The sequence below is a fragment of the Populus nigra genome, chromosome 7 (genome assembly GCF_951802175.1).
Source record: "Populus nigra chromosome 7, ddPopNigr1.1, whole genome shotgun sequence".
Classification (NCBI taxonomy): domain Eukaryota; kingdom Viridiplantae; phylum Streptophyta; class Magnoliopsida; order Malpighiales; family Salicaceae; genus Populus; species Populus nigra.
The window spans coordinates 5,727,634-5,739,004 of NC_084858.1; the positions used below are offsets into that span (position 1 = coordinate 5,727,634).

The 11,371-nt window shown below is 36.0% G+C and overlaps 2 protein-coding genes across 2 annotated transcripts; both read left to right on the plus strand.

The window, feature by feature from the left end:
* Positions 1 to 643: 643 nt before the first annotated feature.
* Positions 644 to 4,473, plus strand: LOC133699677 (transcription initiation factor TFIID subunit 14b-like). Its single transcript, XM_062123040.1, has 6 exons — positions 644 to 907; positions 1,817 to 1,905; positions 1,992 to 2,213; positions 2,951 to 3,138; positions 3,220 to 3,341; positions 4,117 to 4,473. Exons 1-6 carry the CDS (start codon positions 785 to 787, stop codon positions 4,201 to 4,203), a joined length of 831 nt encoding a protein of 276 aa, XP_061979024.1. The 5' UTR covers positions 644 to 784; the 3' UTR covers positions 4,204 to 4,473.
* Positions 4,474 to 9,361: 4,888 nt separating this feature from the next.
* On the plus strand, positions 9,362 to 10,112 carry LOC133699678 (protein SMALL AUXIN UP-REGULATED RNA 12-like). Its single transcript, XM_062123042.1, has one exon. The coding sequence runs from the start codon at positions 9,474 to 9,476 to the stop codon at positions 9,786 to 9,788; it is 315 nt and encodes a 104-aa protein (XP_061979026.1). The 5' UTR covers positions 9,362 to 9,473; the 3' UTR covers positions 9,789 to 10,112.
* Positions 10,113 to 11,371: the final 1,259 nt, after the last annotated feature.

The following is an 11,371-nucleotide window of genomic DNA, read 5'->3' on the forward strand; positions in this document are numbered from 1 at the left end:
ACCAAAATCAGGATATGCAAGATTCTTCTGCTAAATAAATAAACAAAAACCGTTAAATCAAGCCAGTAACACATGATACAAGTACACGATAAATAAAACTTGAGACGGGTAAGTTTTTAGATTTATTTTCTAGAAATTACTGATTTGAGTCTTATAAATTTTAGAATTTTTAAAAATTTATATGGTCGTTAATTTTAAAATCTGTGGGATTAATCAAGATACATACAAGCAAACCTAGATATCCATATTAATAAAAAGAAATGCACATAAAATAAGATTAGATTAAGATAATATTAGCAATAATTCTTGTTCAAATCAATTACTATGCTATAACGTTGAGTAGAGTTAGACATATAGAAAATTAAATATTATTAAATCAGTTTATGATGTCACCATGCTCAAAAATTCTGTTCAGGGTTGGAAACAAATCCTCCTCATTTTGTCTCCCCGATCCAACAAGCCAAACATGACTTAAGAATCAGATACACTACATTAACATAAAGTTGTAAAAACCACCAGATCAAACTTGCCACGACTTTAGAAGAAGGGCTCGTTAGTAACTTTACTTAATAATGTCTCCTTGATTGACATAATTACCCCTCACTAACATCATACCTCTCCATCTGATTTACTGGGGATAGATCTATAATTAAAACCTGCAGTAGGCAATCGTATTTCTTCAACCAATCGACCACTGTAACTGAGCCGAAAACAAAACCCTAATTTTATTGAACCAACAACACCAATGTTGAAATTAGTAACAAGAAGGTGGTGTTAAAGGGGCATGACAAACAGTTCATCGTCATCAAAAAAGAACGGTCAAGATCATCCTGTTGAAATTAGTGGACCCATACCAAAATCACAGAGAATCAAAATGAGCAAAACTGAAGAGAACACTGAAAAGAAGGTACTAACTTTTTTTTGATCTTCTTTTCCAATTTTGACAACCATCCATCTCTCGAATCAATGAAATAATGTTGCCCGGATGCTCAGAATCGTTTCTTGATGCAGTTTTTTAGTAACCCAATTGAAAGATTTTGTTTTCTGATTTGCTTAATTAGGGTTTAGCCTTTCGTCATGATCGAATGTGATTTTTTTTTTTTTTTGATTTGGATAGTTATAGTTACTGCAATTAGTAAAATAATTGAGCCCAGAAAGGTAAAACTTGTTTTTATGAAAGCTCCATATTGAAACTCCATTTAAAAAAAAAAAAGCTCTGTTTTTTAATGATTGGTTTTTTAGTGTGGACAGGATTTGTTAGTGTAAATTTTATTGCAGTTGTTGCGAAAAAAAAAGCTCAAAATTGTTTGTTTTGTAGTTTTTTAACCAAATTGAAAAGAACACTGTTTTGTGACTGCTGCTTAATTTATTGTTACTGGGGTTTGTGTAGTGATTGAATGTGAATTCTTTGTTTCCCGTCACTTAATTTCCTAGAAAGGTAAAATTTGTTTTCTTAGAAAGCAGGTTTTTGGAACTCTGTAAAAAGCTCTGTTTTCTATGACTGGTTGAGTGTTGATAGGAGATGTTAGTGTCAAATTTTATTGCATATGTGAAATGACAGGTTGCTTATTCTTAAATTAATGATCTTACTAAGAAACGAAAGGCTGTTTTTTTATTTGTTGTTTTAACTTTTATCTCAATTGGGTGTTGTGTATGGTCGTGAATTTTGGGTGGTTTATGTTAACGGTATTTGGTTTCGAGTGCATGCTTGATATGTTGTTTATCATTATACTTGTAATAATAAACTAGGAATCATGAGGCATTGCTTTGTTAGTTCTGTTACTTTCTTTGTGTTATCGTATATGGTCTGGCACAGATTTTGAATAAGAAGCTCAAAGATGTTGAGATTAGCGTTCCAATAGTTTACGGCAACATAGCATTCTGGCTTGGCAAAAAGGCTAACGAGTAAGTTGTTAAATAATCTTCAGGATAATGCCCATTCTTTTGTCTGTTGTGTGCTTGGATCATGATTTCAATATTCTGTTAATCAGGTATCAATCTCATAAGTGGACTGTATACGTACGTGGGGCCACAAATGAGGATCTTGGTGTAGTAATAAAACGAGCTGTTTTTCAGCTTCATTCTAGCTTCAATAATCCTACAAGAGTCATCGAGGCACCACCTTTTGAGTTATCAGAAGCAGGCTGGGGTGAATTTGAGATTGCCATTACTCTGTATTTCCACAGTGATGTTTGTGATAAGCCTTTGAACTTGTGAGTTCCTTTGTCTATTATGTGGTTCTGATTTCTGTATAAAATGTTTTCAGAAGCTAGTGACCTGACCAGATGATTTTGTAACAAGACATTATGTGTGTCATTGGAGTACATAGCTAAAATGAACTGCTGTAAAATTATGGAAAGGTATGATAGAGCCATATATAATGTAAATTAACTCCCACTCAGCTTCATATTTGGCACCTCCCTTTTTCACCATACCATATTTAAGTAAGTAAGTAAGTAAGTAAGTGTGTGTGTGTGTGTGTGTGTGTGTGTGTGTGTGTGTGTGAGAGAGAGAGAGAGAGAGAGAGAGCATTGCCATATGAGGGAGATTGCTCAGTTACATGATGGAATTTCTGACCAAGCAGTTCAGATTGAAATGTGGGAATTTAGACCGAAAGTGTGTGTTTTTGTCTCCTTGGACATGGTCGATTGATCAGCTGCAAGGTATTAGTGGCATGTAGCTTAAACCAAATGTTCCTTTCTCCAATCACTTGTTTGGGAATAATCAAATAATTGACTGAACATCTAAACTGAATTGATTTCCAGTTTAATGACTGTGATGGCTGCTGATAGTGGAAATATGTGGTGAGACAGTGTATTTTGGTGGTGATTCAATTGAATGAATTCTAGTTAGTTAGAACCAAAAAATATTGTGCTTTCTAATATAATGAAAAGTTTAAAATTGGTCAAATTTTAGAATTGCATTGTTGAAGGGTTTGAGTTTTTTACAGATATCATCACTTGAAGTTGTACCCAGAAGATGAATCTGGCTCCTTGTCAATGAAGAAGCCAGTTGTTGTAGAATCATACGATGAGATTGTATTCCCTGAGCCTTCAGAAGGTTTCTTAGCTCGCATACAGAGTCATCCAGCCGTAAACTTGCCCAGATTACCTGCTGGTTTTACTTTGCCTCCTCCTGGTCTGTATTTTAGCTGTCTTCTGCCAGTAAATGCTCTTCACCTTGCTTTGGATAAATAAATCAACTTCTGTTTTCTTACAGTGCCAGTTGAAGATACAAGTAAAAGGAAGAGAGGTGACACTAAAGATCATCCTCTATCCCAATGGTTTATGAATTTCTCTGAAGCAGACGAGCTACTACAGCTTGCCGCAGCTCGTCAGCAGGTCAGAAAGAATTTCTTTCTTTCTCTCTTTTTCTTATATATAAAAAATAATGAGAAAGGAAGAATATAATAATGCAAGCAGGGGTATGTGAACTAGCTTTCGGGCTTGTTATGTATGAATAAAAAAAATGTCTTGGTGGTAATATTTGCGAAGTATCACTTCCTTTGATGCTTGTTCAACAGTGGCTTGGAGTAAGACATGCCATATTAATGGACTAGCCTGTTTGAAGGATTTGAACTAGTAATAAACTGTCAGCTGGGACAGAAGGAATGAAAAAAAACAGTACAAGGGCACTATTTCCTGCAATAATGGCTCTCTCTACTCCAGAGTAAATACATTAAACTGGTAGATCAATACCTCATGGAAATTTTGATCTTGTAAGAGCTGGGAATTAGTGGAAAAGAAAGCATAATTCAGATATATGGTTATCTTAAAAGTTCTAACAAAAACTAGTCCTTGAAGCAAACATTTAGAGAATATTTCTTGCCATCCATTGCTTTCTCACTCTACAATTTCTTATTCAATTGTGCTGAACTGCTGTCCTTTTTTGTTTATTTAAAATTGAATTAAAAAATAAATTGGAATTGATTGTGGATTGAACCCCAACTTTTTCTATCATTGATGGGTTTTATGTTTGAACATTTAAGAGCTGTTGAATTCTATGTTCTTTTTTGCATTAGCAGCGTGTTTTTTAATTTCACTAATTCCCAATGAGTCACATTATGCATGGAAAACTGTAAAGCTATTCTTTGACAGTTTGGATTCAATGTGTTAGGTGCAAGCTCATATAGCAAAACTCCGACGACAGATAAGCTTGATAGATGGGCAGAATCAACAGTTGAAATCTCCCTCCGACCAGTGAATGCACTTTACTTATGCAGAGTTTTGAGAATTCTACTTCACATTGGCTTGGGCTGAAGCACACAGTGGCATAGGCATGTAGCAATGATACTTATTTTCTCAGCAGAGGGTAGTTTTGTACACACACGCACCCCCCCCCACTTTTTTTTTTTTGTTATTTTCTTGCCATCTTCCCCCTTTTTATGCTTATACATGAAAATGTAGTTCGGTATCAATTAACAAAAATGATGTATCAATTGATTAAATTTTATTAAGAATTAAGTTTACTCCAGATATCTGTTGTCTGCATTAAGTGCTTTCAGAAGTGTATTTGATATGTGTACGTTAACACATTGACTAGTGCTTATTTGTTCCAAGCAATATGCAGGAACTCCAAACAGGCATGAAACTTCTCTGCTTTTTTAGATTTGAGAACATGAGCTAGATTTTTATAGATGCCTTTCGATTCATCAGATTTGTGGTGCACAGAAGGCATATATAGGATTAGAATTTATGATTTAATACATATGCTTAGAACACCATATTGGCGAGTAAATTTCTAGCTGTAATGAGATACACAATCATTTTTATATCTTTCTTAAATTAATATAGAGCAGAGAACGACGTTTTTTGCTGTTTGAACAGCTTTTAGATTATCTCCTGCCAATGTCTGATATTCCTTTTCTTATACTGTCAGATTTTGGGTAACAGCAAGGGTATGCTGATTAGGTTATCTCTGGCCTTGCAACTATTTTGTTATCAAATTATCAGCTTGATGTTACTTTCAAGCACTGTTCCTCATGTTTGATTTGTGTTTGTATCACACTGTTCCTTGGGATGTTTTACCACTGAATACATCAACCTGACAACAATGAGGTACTTGGCTGAATTTGGCTTTGAGACTTCAATGATTATCGGATTTGTTCAGAGTATTCTTGTGCTGAAACTCTTCTCAAATGAATTGTATAATACATATTAATGAAGCTGAGGGCCCTTCTCAAGCATTAATCAAAACCACCTCTATCTGTCCTTTTGATGCTTTATTATGCAAGGCATGTGAAAATGGGCATCCATTATGGCTTTTGGGTTGATCGTACATACGGTGTCTTGGTGATTTCAATTCCATTATCACTCTCACCTTGGTTTAGCATACCAGGGACAAGCATATCCTTAATTCTTGCAATTGTTTTCAATTCTTCTGAAGCGGACCCGGCTAAATAATATTCTCCTCGCCTAAACCCATACGTTCCATCTCTATCTAGGTTTCTGCAGTCAAGGGCCTAATCTAATTATTAATGCTTGCTCAATCGTTTTGTAATTGGTTGTCATATTTGAAGTCCTTAGCTTTCACCGATCAATATCTCAATATGTATCTGATTGGTAATCTTAGCTGGGTATTACTTGCACGTCTACGTTCTTGGGCCCTTTGTTTCTGACTACTTTCCTTACAACCCATGTGACTGTAATTAGTTTTGCGTGTTGACGTTTCCATTGCATCACCATCGGTTTCCTGACCATAGAGTACATGAACGAAGAGGACAACACAGAAATTTTTCAGCTGATATGTTGTTCTTATGAACCAGGTTAACTTGCTGTGTTAAATAAAATTTCTACTAAAGAACCATACTGAGCGTGCTGACATGATTATACAAGTTAACAATCGCATTTTCTTTCATTCCATATCAGGGTCAGTTGTTTTCCCCTTTTCACATCGTGATGGCAAACTGATGTAATGTCATTCGATTCCTATGCTACTTGCTATCAGATGCCAATAACATGTGGATGTGGAGATGCCAATATAGTTGTTTCTCTTACTGTCATGACTCCAGGTCTTGCCAAATTTCTGGCAATAGCTAGTAGAGAGGACTGATGCAACTAACAAAGGAATTAACGTAATTTGGGTTTGTTCATAAAAGATCCCAAGTGGGCACTAGGCAGTTACAGTTTGAGACATGATTTGCTTGGTAAATTAGCCGTGTGCAGCAGTTGAAATGATGTTAAAAGACCTTTACTATGTTGTCTTTACAGGAGTTTGGGGGCCAGAGTAACATGGCCTTCATGTGCTCCTAAAAAGGCAAGGTCATTATCAACTATAAAGAAAATACGTTAGTCTCTTGGATTAGCGGGGCACCGCATTTCAGTGAGAATGGTGGGCCTTTGCAGTCGCATATTTCCATTGTCCATTCTCTCAATCAATCTCATTCACAGAACATGGGAGAGCTTCTCCCAAAGACGGCGACGTTAAGGGTAATTTTTTTTTTCCCTCTCTTAATTAGTTGGTTTGGCTGTACAACAATTTTTCCGTCTCACTCGTGTATATTATATTTGTACAGTATGTGTCACACATAAATAGTATGCATGCGGTGTACTGTGCACGCCAGTTATTTCTTTGTGGGTATTTATGATTTATTTCAAGTGGTCCATTCAGAGGAAAAATTTTCACGCTGGTTTCGGCCTTCACGTTACTAATGGACACTGGTAAATGTTATTCCCTGGTTATTACCTTTTGAGTTTTGACTTCCAACTTTTTTGTTGATTTTCCTTCTTTTTGTGTGTGAGAACTTTTTGAAATTTTGATGGTTCTAAGTATGGGATTCGAACGACGATAAAGTTCTAGTTGGTGAATTGAGAGTTAAGACACTGTCATGGACATTGGGAGGCTCAGAAAACAAAGAGAGAGTGACAGATATACTGGACATTTCCGTATTGTGCATTTTCCGTATTGTGCATTAAACTTAGTTCTTTGCAGATCGCTTTCTCAGCCTTAGAACATGGAGACACAACTTTTCTGAAATGGAGCCAGGCTAGGAAAAAACCAGTGGTACAGATTTTAAGTAGATTTATACATACCTCCTATTCTAGTGATGGTGGTTTGTGCTAGACCATGTCGGAAGCCTTCTATTGTTGAGATATTAGCCCTTGTTTTTTTCTAGAAGCATTACAGTACTTCTGTTCTGGATAATCTGATAGATAGGTTTGCAAATTTAGCAAGAAGGCACAATTACTTCCATTATTATCAGGCCATCTAGAGCCGCCTTGGCTTCTTCATTCCCTTTGCAAAAATCGTGATTATCATGGAAAACAAGCTTAAGTACGCATGGTGGCTCTTTTAGAAACCAAAGCTTGTGTCCTGCTGCTTTAGTATCTAACATATGCTGGAACAACAGTTCAACTCTTGTTCCGCTGCAGTTCCATGCCCGTCAAATCATTTCATTGCAATTATATAGGATTCAGAGAAGCCAGTTGTACTTGCCAATATTTTATGAAAGTTCAGCTAATAACCTTTCTCATAATCATATGGAGATTAGATTACTTCGAGATCGAATACTCAAGAATAAAGGGGTGTTGTCACAGGGTCGATTTTCTCATCAAAATCTCAACTTCTATGCGGCAGCTCAGCTCCCTGTTAACCTTTTTTTTATTAATCCACTTGTGTTTGTTCAATAACTAAAGTGTTTCTCTTCATCAAAAAATTTCTCTAGCGGAAATACACGAGTAGAGAGGATATGCATAGTTTAACACACTTAAATACAGGAACCATAATAACCTTTTATTAATCTCAACAAAAGAAATATATCAATTCGTATGTGTGCTATGCACAATGGTTCTACCTACACTCAAAAATTACATGCCACACACTTATATGTAGCCTATTTAAAGAGTAATAACATGGAAAATTATAACAAAAATCATCCCCCAAGACTTAGAACACACCTGATCAGTTTTTCCCAAAACAATCAACTGCCAAAAACTTCCTTAATTGTTGCTTCTCTCCCTGGCCTGCCACCTAACAAACTAGTTGTTCATTGTGGCAACTCACAAGTTGCAAGAATAGATGTGTCTGCATGCCTTGGACTCTCTGTAGTTCAAGTCAAAATTTACAACGAACATTAACCCATGTTCTGTCGAATCATTAAACATACACTGTTACTGAATTTACCACTGCTCATGCACACTGTCACTATTTATATATATTGTTATTCATGCTAGTAGTGTTTTCGTTAAGTCTTGAACTATCCATCGTCCATACTTATTGTTAACCCTGTTATTAATTCTGTCGAAGATATCGATTTCGTCAATACTACCGAGTTTGACATTGTTCGACGAGCTATATATCATTGTCCACTGTATCGTTCCAGCATTGTTTTCATCCGCATACCCCCTTACAAGTTTAACCCCGTTACAGGTGTTATGCTACAATATGCGGGTAAAGATGCAAAGGTCAAAAAAACTGAATAGTTTGCGGTGATATACACATGGGTTTTCGAATATTTGGACGCACGAACTGTACTGTGTAGGAGCTGTTGTTTTAGTCCACGCTCCACAGAATCACAAGCCCTACAACCACAAGAAACCAAAGCGTCAAGAGGCTTGTACTCTCCAGTACACTTATTGTGTGTACGTGATTTCATGTGTGTGTGTGTGTGTGTGTGAGAGAGAGAGAGAGAGAGAGAGAGAGATTAATAAACATTAATCTTATAGGTAGAGATGTCTTTTTATGGTTTTATATATGTAGGGAAGATTGAGAGTGAAGACTCTTATAGGTAGAGATTGAAAAACCGAGGAGCCCTATTCTCGATACATTATCTTGTCTTAAGTGAACCAAGGACATAAGACCAAGGTACTGTGGACAAAGCAGTTGAGAAGACGGAGATTCCTCGAAGATGATATATGTGAGTTCTCACTAGAAATGGAAATGAAAACTACAAAGCAAAATGAGCTGGGTTTTTGTGAACTTGAAAGAGTGTAAGAGATGGCAATCAATTGCGAAGTGGAGGTGAGTTGAAAGGGTTGCTAGCAATTTGCATATTGAAGGATTGGACTTCGAACTTGAACCGTGATTGAAAATGCTGAAAATATGAAAATAAGAGAAGCACAAGCAGATTAAACGTCTTCCATCTAATTAAGTGCAAGTTTTTATATTTTTTTTCCTTTTTTCAACAAGGCAAGTTGAAAATTAAAGCTGAGAGCGAGAGGGGGGGGGTCCATAGTGTCATTAGGAAGGCCAACATAGAATTGCAAACCCAGTAAGCTTGCTCCCACCATGTCCTTGCCTCACATACACACACCCCAAAACACCCGTGGCATGTCCTTATCCCCCACACTCCACATGACCCCTCTCCCTATCTATCTCACACCATCTCTCTTTTTCTCTCCCCCTTGACTTCTTCATAAATACCCCCATCACCCGCAATCCTCCCATCACCACCATCACCTTTTACTACAAGTAAACACTCGTATCTCTCTTCAAACTTACCCAGCTTTCTCACCACATCTTCTCTCAAACTCCAAATGGCTATTAGAAAATCACACAAACTACCTCAAACAGCAGTCCTCAAGCAAATCCTCAAGAGATGCTCGAGTTTAGGCAAGAAACATGGCTATGATGATGATGGCCTCCCTCTTGACGTGCCAAAAGGGCACTTTGCTGTGTATGTTGGTGAAAACAGAAGTAGATACATTGTTCCAATCTCATTTTTGAGCCACCCTGAGTTTCAATCCTTGCTTCAAAGAGCAGAAGAGGAATTTGGCTTTGATCATGATATGGGACTTACTATCCCTTGTGAAGAAGTAGTTTTTCGATCTCTAACATCAATGCTCAGTTGAAAAGATCGATGATCAGTAGGGTGATGGCGGTGCATGTTTGCTTGCAGAAGATGGCTTAAGATGAAGCTACACTATATTTAGCTTCTCTTTTTTTAACATCTTCTCAATTGTGATTCGTGATCCTTTTTTTTTTTCATGTATTCTCTCTTTGAAACCCTGCTGGGTTCTTATGTCTAATTAATTACTAACTTAGAACCCATGAAAAGAATGCATGGGTTTGAGATGTATAACGTCTGGTTTTCCTCACAGATGTTAGTTGTTAACACCACTGTGAGAGAAGCAAGGATTAATGCAAAGGGTGATTTGCCTGTTTAGCTGCACAAATTTCTCTCTTCCTCTCTGCTAGTTAAGATCAAGTACATGTATGACTTTAGAAAACTGCATCCATTAGCACACTCCAACAGCATAATTTTGTCAGAGAATGTGGGGGTGCATTGGCATGTACGGATCATCGCTTTACCGTTGAGGTTTGAATTTTAAGACACACTTCACGAAGCAAGCTTGTTCTTGAAAATAATTTAATATCATGGTAAATAAACAAACATTGTTAGAGCGTGTTTGGCAGTGTGGTTGTGGGTACTTTTTAAATAACTTTTCGTGTCAAAATGCATGCCAATAATGTTTTTTTATTTTTTAAAAATCATTTTTGACATCAGCACATCAAAACGATCCAAAACGTACAAACCATATTAAATTTTAGCAAAAAAAAAAAAACAAAAAATTTTCAAATTTTTTGGAAACGCGGCCACAGCCGCGTTCCCAAACGGTGCCTTAGTGGTCCAAAGGAAAAAAGCATTTTAGTAAACTATTTTATATTTTGCATGGAATGAGTAAAAAACAAGTGAAGTTTAAAGAGAAAAGTTAGTTTAAATTTTTCCTTTATTTTATATACAAGAATGACTATTTATTGTGACGAAAAAAATAGCATCCCGTATAGTTTATTACTTTAAAGATCTAAAATTAATAAATAAAGAGCTACTTTTATAGTTTTTTTAGCTCTTTGTATGGCTTTCCCATGGGAGAAGCCCTTGGAATTCTAAAAGATGCTTTGGAGACTATCTCGAATGCGAAGTTAATTTATTTACAATCTTATAATTAAAAAAATATAAAAATAATAGAGATACAAGAGAATAAATCATTTCATCAAAAACTATTTATAGAAAACTTATGATGAAACTCAATTCTATCCCATGGGTTTAAAGGACAAGATGTGTAGGATAAGATTGTTAATCTCATTATTTTAATAATTTAGTCCATCTTTTCTTGACAAAATGGTTGATAGATCATGTTCGATGCCTAGAAAAAATCCCTTCCTTCGAGTTTAAGAATTCTCTGATAATTAAATCAGTATCATATATATATAAAAAAATAGTTTTCTTTTAGAAAAAAGTCATATATGTGTGTGTGTGTCATTCGTAGTATAGAAAAACTGAACTTGCTCGCTAGAGGAGATTACATTGGTTCATTTTATAGCCCTTGAGGTCTCCTTCTTCATGGAAGGAAAAATAGTTCACATATCAGCAAAATATCTATCTTATTAAGATAAAATATCTTTGATTTCTCATGATAAAATATCTCTAATT

What these genes read in the sequence shown, in the direction of transcription:
- LOC133699678 (XM_062123042.1), top strand. Translation starts at nt 9,474, where the DNA reads ATGGCTATTAGAAAATCACACAAACTACCTCAAACAGCAGTCCTCAAG.
- LOC133699677 (XM_062123040.1), top strand. Translation starts at nt 785, where the DNA reads ATGACAAACAGTTCATCGTCATCAAAAAAGAACGGTCAAGATCATCCT. An exon ending in CTTGGCAAAAAGGCTAACGA is followed by an intron (nt 1,906 to 1,991) that starts GTAAGTTGTTAA and finishes TCTGTTAATCAG; the next exon opens with GTATCAATCTCATAAGTGGA. An exon ending in TTGCCGCAGCTCGTCAGCAG is followed by an intron (nt 3,342 to 4,116) that starts GTCAGAAAGAAT and finishes TCAATGTGTTAG; the next exon opens with GTGCAAGCTCATATAGCAAA.